The 15,190-nt window shown below is 41.3% G+C and overlaps 1 protein-coding gene across 1 annotated transcript in view; it reads right to left on the bottom strand.

Annotated features, from left to right (window-relative positions):
* Window positions 1–10,532, bottom strand: part of PALD1 (phosphatase domain containing paladin 1) — a 209,491-nt gene extending 198,959 nt beyond the window's left edge. Inside the window, exons 1-2 of the mRNA XM_075841572.1 lie at window positions 10,346–10,532; window positions 9,995–10,068 (exon numbers count right to left, since the gene is read on the bottom strand). Coding sequence (XP_075697687.1) covers window positions 9,995–10,014 — 20 coding nt within the window. The 5' untranslated portion in view covers window positions 10,015–10,068; window positions 10,346–10,532. The remainder of the gene's footprint in view (window positions 1–9,994; window positions 10,069–10,345) is intronic.
* Window positions 10,533–15,190: the final 4,658 nt, after the last annotated feature.

The following is a 15,190-nucleotide window of genomic DNA, read 5'->3' as shown; positions in this document are numbered from 1 at the left end:
GGGTTATCCCTAGTGGACAATATCTTTCTTAAAAGCAAGCTGCCCTAGTGATATCAGCTACAGATGGCCACATATTTCAATACGGGAACAGTGGTACTTTACATTGCTTATTCAAATGAATGAGTGACAATGAAGGACATGCTTCTTATCCGTCATCCATAGGCCCTAATAGGACATATGGTCAGGGGTTGTGATGTTGGGACAACGCCTTAAGGCCGGGTTCCCACGTAGTGTAAACGCTGAAACAGAATTCCGCAAAACATTTACAGTAGCAGCAAAGTGAATGAGATTTAGAAAATCTCATGCCCACGCTGCGGAAAAAAACCTGCAGTGTAAAAGTTCATAAATTGACCTCGTGCGGATATTAAATCTGCAGTATGTCAATTTATGCTGCGTTTTCGTTTCTTTTCTGTTGCAGGTTTTCCCCTTTGAATTTAGTGGGGATACAAAACATGAAACAGAAAGTCTAGTGTTGCGACTTTTGCTACAGAATCGCAGAGATTCCGCCGCAAAAATAGCAAGTAAGAATAAAAACGTTATACTTACCCAGAATTCCCTGCTTCTTCTCCAGTCCGGCCTCCTGGGATGACGTTTCATCCCATGTGACTGCTGCAGCCAATCCCAGGCTGCAGCGGTTACATGGCCTGCAACGTCATCTTAGGAGGACGGACTACGCACAGAAGAGAGGGAGGGGTTAAGCATAACTTATTTTTTTTAAGCACTTCTTTCCGCAGCGGAAATGTGGTGCGGTTTTTCGGACTGAATGTGCTGCGGGTTCCAGGTCGGATACGCTGCACAGTTTTTACGCAGCGTATCCGACCCATGGGCCTTAAAGACCTGGCCTTAAGGCTGGATTTACATGAGCATGTGCGTTTTGCGCGTGCAAAAAACGCGGCGTTATGCACGCGCAAAAGGTACTTAACAGCTCCGTGTGTCATCACAATATGATGCGAGGCTGCGTGATTTTCGCGCAGCCGCCATCATTATGACACTGTTGTATGTTTGTAAACAGAAAAGCACGTGGTGCTTGTCTGTTTTCATTCGTCCTTTTTACTGCTGTTGCGCGAATCACGCACGTCACACAGAAGTGCTTCCGTGTGCTGCGCGTGATTTACACGCACCCATTGACTTCAATGGGTGCGTGATGCGCGAACAACGCACAAATATCGGACATGTCGTTAGTTTTACGCAGCGGACTCACACTGCGTGAAACTCACGGACAGTCTGCACGGCCCCATAGACTAAAATAGGTCCGTGCGGGGCGCGTGAAAATCACACGCGGTGCACGGACGTATTACACGTTCGTCTAAATAAGCCCTAAAGATGATACATGATAAACATCAGACTCAACCAGTTCCCACAAATAACAATTTAAAAAAGTTTTTTTTCTTTTTCGGAAATATCTTATTAAAAACTAAGATGGCGGATGACATGGCTTAACTGATGACAAGTTGTTTTTTCCCTAGTGTACAGCTTAATAGTAATTTAAGACATCATGGTGACTTTCTAGCAATGAAAGAAGGGATACAGAGACATAAGAGTTCTTAAAGCACACGTTGCTCTTAATATTATATTAATATTCTTGTAAGAGCTTTACGCCAAGGCTGCCTGTCCCTGTACTGGATACGAAAGCCTTTATTTGGCTGGGAACATGAACATTTGGACAGTTATCACACAACCTGTAGCATGGACCCTGAGAGGTCTGGCTGCAATATTTAACATTTTTGCGTTTTGGGTATTTTTTATTTCTGTATAATTTTTTGGTACATAAAATGTAGCGTTTAATTCATATTTATTTTTATTTTAAAGCAGGATGTGCAAAACATTTATTCCACCATTGATTTTTCAGTGTTTTTGATTTAAATTAAGTTTGCAATTTATTATATACGTTGTAAGGGTTAAGGGTATATATTATATATGTATTTTTATGTACTATTTTTACTAAAAATAGTTGTTTATTGTTTTTTTTTTTTCATATGTGTGTTTTTTTTATAATAAATTATTTGTTTAAACTTAGTTCTTTTTTTGGCCCACAAGGACTTTTTTCATTATAATGCATTTAAATACCTATGTATTCCAATGCATTACTGCCTGTGCATGTGAAATGCTGTTAGGGCATACCTCAGAACTGCCCTGTTGGCTTTTGTTGGGCCCAGGGTTGTCCCTTAAAACCATCAGCCCTGGTGATCGCCATCGCTGACGATCAGATACAATAGATATACCCCTCCCTTCTGATTCCGCTGTTGATTGAGGCATCACAAGGGTTAACAGCCGGGATCAGAGTAGTCTCCAATTCCGGCCTTTGCCGCTGGGTCCATCACAGCCGATCCCAGCTCCCATTCCCCGCAGGGGGTCACACAGACAAACACTGTAACCTTTCGATCACAGCACTGTAGATGTACATCACTGGGCAACAAGATCTGGCTCCCTGCGCTGTAAATTTGCAGCGCATGTCACTAAGGGGTTAAGTCATGAGCATAACTACCAGTGTAGCAGCTGCTTATCGGCCCAGCAACTGAGGGAGCCACAATCACAGTTAAAGGAAGAAAGAATGAGAAGAAGGTAAAGGGGCTGTAAGAGATTAGGAAAAATGGTCCGCTTTTTGCCCAAAACAGCGCCACTCTTGTCCAGGTGCTTTGCCTGTTATTGCAGCTCAGTCCCATTAAAGACAGACGAAATGTAGGGCGATTAGAGGTCAGTGAAGAGAAGGGAAGATTTAAGGGCTGGAGAAAAGACTACTATTTAGCAACTGTCCATCATTAGCTGCTGAGGGTGGTTATAGTGGAATAAGGGCCCTTTTCCAAACTTTTCTCCTGTGGTCAGTCGCACCTATGCCTTAAATGCTAAACATTTTAGCCAAACCCGCCGATGTAGGTGGGATCAGTCATCTATTCAATGTATATGGCAGTCCCCTGACTTTCTCCAACAGTTGATTTCAGGGGAAAGAAAGTTTGGGTATGTTGGATTTCAACATGCCTTATCCTTTGTACCTGTGGGAGATAAGCCGCTGCCAGAAGTGTCTAGCTGCGGCTTAGTCCCCTCTCCATATTGAATTTAACATGCACATTTGTATGCTTATGGTGAAGTTGGGAGGAAAAGCTATCGGCTGAATGAGCATTCAGCTGGCAGCTATCTAAAGTGTATGGCTAGTTTAATACTTTAATATGACATAGTATCAGTATATATTAGAAGCTGGTTTCACACGTGCATTACATTTTAAAGACATATATTCCTTTTGTTTAAGTGTTACTGTATGGCTAGAGCTACATGGCGACTTTGGCTGCATCACAGGTCGCACAACTGAAGATCGCTGTGTCGCACTGCCAACATCGCAGGTAGTGAAAGTGAATACAGTCTTTGCGACCCACAAGTTGCAGCGACACGACAGTTGCAAAAAGTCCAGCGGGTTTGGATTTCTTGCGACAGGTGTCGCGGAAACTGGTGATTAGCAAAGCGACTTCATTCAGTTTCATTACCTGTGATTAAGCATGTCACAGCGATCTTTGTCCGTGCGAACCGTGTTGCGGCCAAAGTCACCATGTAGCCCTAGCCTATATGGTGTTATTTACTATACATGTCATTCAATGTAAACATTTTAACTGTTGCAGCAGATTTAGGGTTCATTCAGACGAGTGGGTATCACGTCCGTGTGACGGCCGTTAAAAACAAAGGCCGTCACATGGACTCATGTATTTTAATGGGGCCGTTCACACGGCCATTGTTTCAACGGAGCGTGTGAAGGGTCCGTGAAAAAATAGGACATGTCTTATATTACTGCGTGTCACACAGCCCTTTATAGACTCTATTCTTTGGGGGATCCGTGACAACGCTTCCCGCACGTCCATTTTTCACGTCCGAGTTTGCCGACGCTCGTCTGAATGTAGCCTTAGACTTTTTACCATTTATGCCTATATACAAACCCATCTTTGAGAAATCTTCATCCACAAGGCTGATACTAGATCCCACCCTTCAAGGAATTGTATTTTGAGTGGATTATCACACCAAGCTATTGTCAGAAGACTTTCACACCTTGCAGCTGTCCATAGACATTAGATATTTGTCTACCAACAATCTACTGTCTATGAAGTCTGGCTCTGCACGTGCACATTTGGCCAAACAAGGGTGTCTATAGACATTAGAGGAAGCTCTTCTAAACCCGCTGATATCAGCAGGACTGGCCGACTATCTAATGTATATGGGGATGTCTCCACCCACTCCTGATGGCAGATGTCGGTGAAAAGAAGAAACGGTATGTTGGATTTCCACATACTAATCCTTTGTTCACTCAAGAGATAAGAGGGGTCTGACAGAGACTTATTTCCCTCTCCCCATTGAATAGGGGATTCGGGGGGAATAGCTGTCAGTTGATCTTGAACTGCCGAGAAGCTGTTTTTATCAAATTATATACCGCATTACCACATAAAAGCCAGTTGCATCAGTGATGTAGACAGGGAAAGGTACCTAGTGCATGTAGATACCAATTATGTTCAGTAGACCCTCATACTCATTCTAGTTATTTTAGAGGGTATTAGATGGCAGTAGTACCCTACCACTACTATTATTAGTATACCATACACAGTGGAATGTAATATTTTTTTCAGCTGAAGCTTAGTCTTATGCAAATGAAAGGAAATAAGTGTGTCACCATGTCACCTAAGGGGACATATGGCTCATGCTTAACTAGATATACAGCGAGTGGGACAAACATAGAGTTTCCAGACATCAATTAGATTTCTGATATTACACAAGGTACCTACATTTTTTTCACTGCTAGAATATTTCTTGTTAAATTTGAGGTTTAAGGGTTTTAATACATTGACCATTGTAAAGGATCTGCCAGGCACAACTTCTGTGTATACTCCCATAGGTAATCAGTCTGCACCTGAGTCTATGTCTCTGAGACTGACTCCATCTTCCACCACTCAGGATGGCAGGCTTAGGAGTGGGAGAGCCTATCGCAGCCTGGCCAGACGGAGCTAGCTCCCGCCCTCTGTCTATTTATACCTGCCTTTCCTGTTCCTCCTTTGCTTGTGATTCTTCTCGTGTGGTTTTCTGGCCCAGCTACAGCTTCTAACTATTTGATCCTGCTCCATACTGACCCTGGCTTACTGACTACTCTCCTGCTCTGCGTTTGGTACCTCGTGCACTCCTGGTTTGACTCGGCTCGTTCACCACTCTTGTTGCTCACAGTGTTGCCATGGGCAACTGCCCCTTTCCCTTTGCTTTGTGTTCCCTTGTCTGTTTGTCTCGTGCACTTACTGAGCGTAGGGACCGCCGCCCAGTTGTACCCCGTCGCCTAGGGCGGGTCGTTGCAAGTAGGCAGGGACAGAGTGGCGGGTAGATTAGGGCTCACTTGTCCGTTTCCCTACCCCCGTCATTACAACCATACTAATCAATACCCAGAGGGCTGTAGATTACAAGGCTAACTGATATTAATGAGGATGTCCCACCATTAAATATCATATTCATTGAATAGATCATAAAAAATTAACAATGATTGCCATTTACATGCTGTTAGAAAAACCGATCCAATAAACCGTTACCACACTTACTTACATAGTATGTCACCACCAGGTGTTAAAAGTATATAGCAATGTGCACGTTCACCTACTGAGCTGAGTGCTGGAGGACACCCATGCTAAGTTATTATCCCCACAGGCAGGTTTCTTGCATAGTGATCCTTTGTTCACTTCGGAGTAGCCAATAGAAATAGCTTTCCTCCCTGCTTGTCAGGGAAGGAGCAGAGCCTCTACAGTAGCATGTCAGTATAGCTGAGAAAACGGCTTATTCTCAGCTTATTGGGATTGTAAAAATCTGCACTTTGATAGCACTTATGAACCTTGTACATGGCCACTCAGTCTTTATTGCTTTATTTCCTTATATTTGAATTTAATTTAATTTTAAAAAAATGTAATAGAATTTTTTAATTTAAAGACAGAAGGGACTATATGTCAGCTGCCAGAAGGGGGAAGGAGACTGATTCTGCTCAGAGCTCAAGAACCACAGATTTACGGCAGCACCAAGGGGGACACAGGGAAGCAAAAAAAAGATAAAGTGGTATTTTTAGATGCTAGAAAAACGGCAAATTACTTTAAAATCACTATTAACAGTATTTTTAGACTCTTAATAAAAAAAAAAAATCATGTGAGAATCTCGTTAAGTAACAAAGATGGAGTGGTAGGGAAATAAGATCACATAAAGCCAACAGGAAATTGTTCTGAACTACCAAGGCACGCGGCCTGTTATGAAGGGTAAATGTGCCTTCAAATCAGATCATTACACATCAAAGTCATCCACAGAAGTGATCTGTTGAAAGTGATTAATTTGCAGTAGAAATATTTATCATAACCATAAATTACATTAATATGTCAAATTACCAGGCTCTTCTTTTGCTTTTTGCGATATGGACACAGGATTTTGATATGATATAACAAATTGAAGGTGTTGCTTATAACAAAGTACGACCAGTGTAGTAATTAATAGCTCTAATTAATTAAATCAAAATTTACGAGTGGTCTTACTGAAACAACAGGACATGATTGTCATGATGTGGCATGGTGTAAAAATCACGCAAGGCCAGCCTTGGCATCCAGAGAATACATGTACATTGACATCCCCCCACTATGTCACCATACAGAACCTACACAGCACCCCAGTTGTGTGACAGTACCTTCTATCTCTCAAATCTTCCAATGGCAACAGAGCTTGTCTGTCTAAAATGGTAGGTCACCCCTTTATATTTTTCTTCTGGTGGTTGAAATTGTATGTAGGTGAAATGTATACTGTCTAAGATGGAAAGACAACTGTGTGCACTGCTAAAATCTGTCTCCAATGATGGTTCTGTTGAAATTATTAATAACATGTCTGGAAATCTTTTTTTCCCCAGATGTCTGACATTTTTTTCATATTTAAAGTGTATGACTATGTCATTGTGGATAAACCTTAGACAAAAGAATATAACCAGTTTAATGTTTGACATCTGTTGCTTACTTTATTTGCTCAAACTGTACATTTCTATTAGTATTACCAGTGGTAGTAGTTGTAGCAGCAGTTTAATGTACTAGTGAATGAGAATTGCTTTATACAATGCACCATTTCTATCTACTACGCATGGTATTTACATTTCATATCGCTGAGAATTACAGTAAAGTTCACTCAATACTTTTTATGTTTTGCAATTCTTATACACTTTTTCTTTTTCTTTTTTTTTTATGATAGAAATCGGCACAGATTTTAGACAGGTGAGACAGATATATCTTACTGTTCTTATTTTTCCTATCAAAAAGAAAACCGTAAGACTATAAAAGTTCAGTGGTAAATCCCTCCCTCCGTACTAAAAAGCATAGTACATAAATCAGATCTTTTGACTTTCTACACCAGAACCCGGCTACCACTCTTGACAAACAATAGTCTTGACTTCCATTGTATAAGTTAGTGAGTGTCATCTGTCAACATTACCAGAAAAATACAATAAAATCACTTTATTCTCAAATCTGGTCTTGTAAAGTTGCCCAGGTACATTAGATAAAATTCGGCCAAACCCTCTGTTTTCGACAGAATCGTCCTACAATCGAATGTGCATGGTTCTCTCCCGACCATCCCTTAATGGCAGATGTCGGGGAAAGAAGGTTTATTATTCCTCTCTCACCAATTTAATAAACATTATGCATATGGAGGAGCCCGAAGAAATAATGGACAGTTATTTAATGTATATGTCAACCTTATGACCCCAGATCATGTTCTGTGGCAGAAATAAGAGAGAGGCAAATACAATTTCAGAAGTCAGATTAAAGGAGTGTGTGTGTGTGTGTGTGTGTGTGTGTGTGTGTGTGTGTGTGTGTGTGTGTGCGCGTGTGTCAAAAGCACAACTCCTGTTTTTTGTTTTTTTACCAGGAACTGCATTTGAAAATAACCCATTTTAAAGAATCTATCTATCTATCTATCTATCTAATATCTATCTATCTCATATCTATCTATCTATCTACAGTATATCATGTATCTCATATCTATCTATCTACCTATCTCATATCTATCTATCTATCTCATATCTATCTATCATCTCATATCTATCTATCTATCTATCTAATATCTATCTATCTATCTAATATCTATCTATCTATCTATCTATCTATCTATCTATCTATCTATCTATCTATCTATCTATCTCATATCTATCTATCTATCTATCTATCTATCTATCTATCTATCTATCTATCTATCTATCTATCTATCTATCTATCTATCTACAGTATATCATGTATCTCATATCTATCTATCTACCTATCTATCTATCTATCTATCTATCTATCTATCTATCTATCTATCTATCTATCTATCTATCTATCTATCTATCTATCTATCTATCTATCTATCTATCATCATCTCATATCTACCTATCTCATATCTATCTATCTATCTATCTATCTATCTATCTATCTATCTATCTATCTATCTATCTATCTATCTATCTATCTATCTATCTATCTATCTATCTATCTCATATCTATATATCTCATATCTATCTATCTACCTATCTCATATCTATCTATCTATCTATCTATCTATCTATCTATCTATCTATCTATCTATCTATCTATCTATCTATCTATCTATCTATCTATCTATCTATCTATCTATCTCATATGTACCTATCTCATATCTATCTATCTATCTATCTATCTATCTATCTATCTATCTATCTATCTATCTATCTATCTATCTATCTATCTATCTATCTATCTATCTATCTATCTATCTATCTATCTATCTATCTATCGTATATCATGTATCTCATATCTATCTATCTATCTATCTATCTATCTATCTATCTATCTATCTATCTATCTATCTATCTATCTATCTATCTATCTATCTATCTATCTATCTCATATCTATTTATCTCATATCTATCTGTCTGTCTGTCTGTCTGTCTGTCTATCTACATTCTTCCCTTAAGAATTTGCCTATTTAATTTAACTACTTCTAAAAATAAAATTCACAAACTAACACACAGCTAGGATGGTCTTGGACGACATCTCAGGAAAGCATAAGTTCTTAGCCAAAAATATTTTCAGGAAATGTTACGTTCCCAGATATACTCAGATTTGCTGAGCATGTGCAGATTTTTCAGAGCCTCTCCAATTACCAAGAGCCACAGGAAAAACCCCAAAGAAATGAGGTAATGGTACAACGTCTCTAGGGAGAAAAGCTACGCTTCACACTAGTGCTGTTTTAAGCAACTTCTCAAAAAAGTAACAATAGCATCTCGATACAAATAACATATCTGTATGTGTCACATAAAAGAATGCATAATTTAGCATAGTTTATCCAACTGTAGACACTCTTTGGGTATGAGGACCCTTATTTCAATCAAATTCCTTTACATGCGTTGAATATAAATGAGCCAGCTTAGCAGTATACTATTGTCCTGAACTTTTATCTGAGCTTCCAATCTGCTTAAAAATCACTAATCAAGAGCATGACCAGTAAACATTCAATATTTGGCTCCTGAATTCCCACCCTAATTGGTGTCTGGAGGAAATCCCCCTATTAACACTGTCAGCAGAAGCATTTAAGATAATGGATGAGGAACTTGGAGTTGGCAAAGCTTTGAAAGGAGGTCATTATTTACAATTAAAAGGGATGGCGTAAAAGTTAGACGAGCTGGGAACACCAAGTCTCAAACTAATAGACTAGTATGGAAAATGATGTGTAAGTAGAGTCAGCTGGCTTAAGTATTATTACATGTTACACACATCTGTATCACCACCATATAGTCCACCATCCTAATACAACCAACTGGGTCAATAACACATGAACATCTGTGCTCACCGGCACTCATCCCGTGTACAATTCAATTATATATTAATGCACAGACTTTATTTAATTATGGATAATTAATAACTTAACCCAAAGAGCTGACAATCATCCATACAGAGAATGGCGGTACTTCTGAATATTAATAAGAGAGTACTGAGCAGTAATATTTTCTTACCTTGGTTGTGAATGCTGCATGGTTGAGACTTGTTTATGCAACCGATGATAATTTGCCCTTTTAAAAAAGACACCCTAAGATAGAAATGACGGCCATTAGATCAAAGCATATACAAAGTGAAAGGCAACAGGTTGAGTGTAAGTGCAGACATACTAAGAGGGTAGCACATAGGCATTAAAGGGAAGTTAGCAGTGCAGGAGACTGTCTGAGTAGTTTGGCAAAAAAGATCAGACAGACCCACTCAGATAACAGACTGGGGGAGGCACAAAGAGTGCAATGATATAGGAGTAAGAGACAGTTACTTGTATATGCAGGACTGAGACAGGGGATTTCAAGAGGGAATCAACTCACAGCTATACAAAATCCAGATTATGATGGGGTAAGGGTTTCCTCGCTCCTTGATTCGGGGCAGCTTCTCTCCTGACTCTCCCCTCCTCAATACTGGGGTACCCCTTACTTCTTGTATTGTCTTCTCTAGCTGAATACAGATGTGCACAGAGAGGCGGGATCCTTCTTGCAGTTCTCTGCTCTCAGTCTGTACACGCTCCTCCCAGGAACACCATCACACTGGAATTAGGAGGTGGGGGGGGGGGGTTAACTGTGAAACCCCGGCTTGCATAGACACCCAGTCTCACTTCAAATACTGAGCTTGTTCTGCACTATGAATGCCCAGCCCTGCTGATGTTATCTTCTTTACATTACACGTAGTTTTACATAGTAGCAATTCTGCGTCACACAGCAACGTTATCTTCTCAGGATCTTAAACATTTTGGGTGATGTAGGTAAATTTTTACAGCTATATCTTACTTCCAAAACGCCCTAGTAATAACCAGGTTCACATATCACTTGTAAAAATAATTTTCTCTTGCATTTTCTCTTTTTAGTGAAGGTGCAATCGAATCTTAGAGAAGAGAAACAGATGACGTAATGTAGCATGACTGTGACGGTGTTAAAATACAACGGACTAATTGAATTCCACCTTAAAGTGGTTTTCCCAACATTTATGGCATATCCACGGCATATACCATAACAGCACTTGGACCTGTACTTATCTCCAGAACGGCGGTCACCGCACGAGAATGAATATACAGGTGGCTATATGACTCTCTCCATTCATTTCGATGGGAGTTACAGAAATAGCCAAGCTAGTGGGTTCCGTTGTTTTCAGATCTTCCATGTAAATGAACCCATAAGAGACAGACAATTTTTGTTTTTTAATTTCCGTTTCTCCATCGTCACTTTCCAAGAGCCATAACAGTTTTAGTTTTCAGCTGTATGAGGGCTTGTTTTCGGCGGGACAAGTTGCATTTTTTAATGGTACCATGTAATGTACTGGGAAATGTAAAAAAAATATTTGGTAGCGCATATCCGGTATACATGTACAGCGCATGACACTAAGAAGTTAATGAAGAGTACTGTGCAGCCACCACTCTATTCATTTTTTACCTTGATGTGGTGACTGGTGACGGATGTCATGGAGAGAAGTGCGGCATTTATCAGGCATTAAATCTCCACCATACTTTGACTTCTGCCTCTTCCCTGTTTGCAGAGCCTTTTTTCTATCTCTCGTTAACTTGGCTGATCGGATCGTGACAGAGTGGCTAAGGTTTACGCTCCGTTAACGCTGTTTGGTGGTGAGTCCTCCCAGTTGACAATTTATTAATGTATTAGCATTTTAGCCGCAGAAAATAACGGGCTGATGGCAGGGGAAAAGAGTCACGAAGAAAGATTTCAAAAAAGGCTCTGCAATCAGGGGAATGGCGTAGATTACACTTTTTTGGGAACATAACAGGTTCTCTTTAAGAAATGTTCAGTTAGACATGTCAGAAGATAGCACAAGGTGATATTGGGTGAACCTCAACCAATTCCTAAAAAGAAGGGTTCGTATTAAAAGGCCTTTCTGAGCTTGTTGGAGATTCTCATAACTTGTCCTTCACAGGGCTTTTTCAGATGTGCCACTCAGGGGTGTAGCTAGAGGGGGCTGGTGGGGCATTTCTCCAAAGTGCTGGGTGCCAAGGGGGTGCGCCACCAAACCACTCTGCCTTGGCCAGAGTATGAGAGAACTTTTTTCCCCGGGTGAAGGAATGCCAAGCAGTGACACTGATGCCACTGATTTTGTGTCTGTGCAGAGAGTTTTATCAAGTATTAGGGTATGTTCACCAAGGCCAGCATAGGTGCGGAACTTTGTTGTGTCAATGACATGTCAGATTATAGCTTAAGGTGGGATTCATATATAACTGTTATGTTATGTCTCTTTTTGAAAAACGTAACTTATTAACGCATCTGGATGTACAGTACATGTACAGCCTGGTGATCTTACTCATATAGTTTTGGTATTGTGCCCACGCAATCATCCGTGGGCAGGCAGCTGTGATTGACAGCAGCGCTCCCTCATTAACAGCTGAGATCTGAGAAACCAGTGTGCTGCCTCACTGTGAACCTACAGTAGATATCCAAGATTTACATTAATGTACAGACAGCTTGGGTATTTTGAAAGGACCCTAGGAGTGTCCTGTGATAACACCTTAAGCTGGCCACAGATTTTAATACAAGTCACACACTCCAGTTTTTGGAGGATCAGGAGCCTGAGAGTACCACAATAATAAACATAGGTTGCCGCTTCATGTGTCTGACTGCGACTTATCCCTCTCTCCCCATTAACATATACATGCACACTAGAAATCCAACGGGTATGGCCGGTTCTAGGTTTGCCCCTAACATTTGCCTGTGCATATGATTATGCACGGCTATAAAACTTAAAGTTTCAATTTAAAAGAAAAAAGTCACAAATAAACACAATAGACATGAAAAAAAAAACTTATTTGCAATAATCACAGAGAAAAATAAAACACCACAAAACTGCAAAGCTGGCATATACCCTAATGGCTCCATCACTGATACATACAGCTGGCAGCGGTAATAGTCGTGGATATTTCATGAAAAAGGGATATCCATTTCCAAGGTCTACTGTATGTCTGCAAGTGTGCGACTATCAATAGGGAAAGCACATATATTATCCAGTTTTAATTATATGGTTACATGCAGTGTATACCAAAAAATAGGGAACAATAACAACAATACAATGGTAATAAGAACTATTCCCTCTGCTTTTGTTTTGGAGCACAGGGTCACATTTCACGGACAATAATGTGATTTTAACCTTTTGTTATGCAGAAGTGTGTCAGCTCCATTGTACAACACTGCAAGGGACTACTATAAAGCATATTGAATTGACTAAAAGCCCTTTTACACGAGCCAATAATCGGGAAAACAACCACTCATATGTGTAAACAGGGCAACGATCAGCTGATGAATGAGCAAACACTCATTCATCGGCTGATCGTTTTGTTTATGCAGCAGTAAATATTATCTTGTCGGCAGCACATCTCCCTGTGTAAGGCCCCATGCACGCGACCGTAAAAAAAACTCCGTAATTGCGGACCTCAATATGGTCCACAATTACGGTCCGGCCCGGTTCTATTGGACGCGGACACCTTTCCGTACCGCTACGGATAGGTGTCTGTGCCGTAGAACCATGTTAGGAATTATGGAGCATGTCCTACTTTTCGATTTTTACGGGCCGTGCTCCCATACTTTGTATGGGAGCACGGCACGAAAATGCGGCAGTCGGCGGTCGGCTGTGCTCACAATCGCGGGCCGTGATTATGGGCACGGCCGTGTGCATGAGGCTTAAATAGGGAGATGTGCTGCCAACATGATGGAAATGCATGAGGACGAGCGATCATAGTAACGAGCGCTCATCCTTATTCATTACTGATCATTGCTTCTTGTGAAAGGAGCAAACAAACGCAGATCAACGAGCTGTCTTGTTGAACGGCGCTCGTTTTTATGGCCCATATTGGCCGACATAAAAAGGCCCCTTATTACATGCATGTTTCCCAACACCTAACCTATTGTATAATGCTAGTGGCTTGAGAAACTGGCACATTGTATAAAGAGAAATTAAGCAATTACATTGTAGTTCCCATGATGATAATTGCTGATCATGTTGGGTTCCAGCAGAGATCTGCTTGTTTTGTTCTCCAAAGTAGACAACTGCTTTAGACAGGGTTGGACTGGCCTACTAGAGTACCAGAGTATTCTACAATGGGCCTAGGTTCTGACACAATTATGGGCTTCAAAGGTCCAGCAGAAGACAACCCCATTTAAAGCTGATTTGGAGCCCAACATTTTCTACTACTGACAATTTTTATGGGTTGATCCACAAATAAGTGTCACGAAGCGGGTTAGTGGACCCACTAGGCCGTACCGCCGTAGTGGCAAGGCAGCTGGCCAAACCACAGGAAACCCCAGAAATACAATGTCCCGCACAAGGGTACCTGAATAGTCCAGATGGTGGCCGCAGCTCTGGCACAGATGAGATGGGTGCAGCGGATGGCGCCATACGTGGCGGATTACACAGGAGCCACAAGTTGCGCCAGACGTGGCGGATTCCTCCGGACGTGGCAGATGACACAGGACGTGGCAGATTCCTCTGGACATGGCAGATGACACAGGACGTGGCAGATTCCTCTGGACGTGGCAGATGACACAGGACGTGTCAGATTCCTCTGGACGTGGCAGATGACACAGGACGTAGCAGATTCCTCTGGACGTGGCAGATGACACAGGACGTGGCAGATTCCTCTGGACATGGCAGATTCCTCTGGACGTGGCACGACTTGATACTAAGGCAAAGCATGGGAAAACAGGAACGGGGAACAAGGCACGGGTAACAACAGGAACGGGAAACACTAAGGGACCATTTGCAAGACAGACTGGGAAAACTAACAACGCTCAGGCAAGGATTAGAAGGCCAGGGGCCTTCTTATAGACCAGGAAATCGTGGCAGTTGATGATGATGACGATTTCCTTATTGCACGCACTGGCCCTTTAAGGCCGGGCGCGAGCGTGCGCGTGCACCCTACGGGACACAGCCGAATGGAGCAGAAGTGAGCGCTGGTGTCTCCTAGGAGGGAGACGGGGACCAGCGCTCACAGATGCATGCCTGCGGGCGTCGGGAGGTGAGTGAACCCGACGGCCCGCGGCCATGGACGCTACAATAAGTGATTGCAATGCATTAATGATATAGCCAGTGTGAGCAATGAAAAAAATTACGATGTAATTAAAAGTGGACATGCACATGTTCTATACGGATTAATGGTACTCCCTCAAAACTGTTCCTTTTCTGAGCCT

The sequence above is a fragment of the Rhinoderma darwinii genome, chromosome 11, assembly GCF_050947455.1.
Source record: "Rhinoderma darwinii isolate aRhiDar2 chromosome 11, aRhiDar2.hap1, whole genome shotgun sequence".
Classification (NCBI taxonomy): Eukaryota; Metazoa; Chordata; class Amphibia; order Anura; family Rhinodermatidae; genus Rhinoderma; species Rhinoderma darwinii.
The sequence above is the reverse complement of the archived record's forward strand: the minus strand, read 5'-3'. Positions and strand labels throughout refer to the sequence as shown.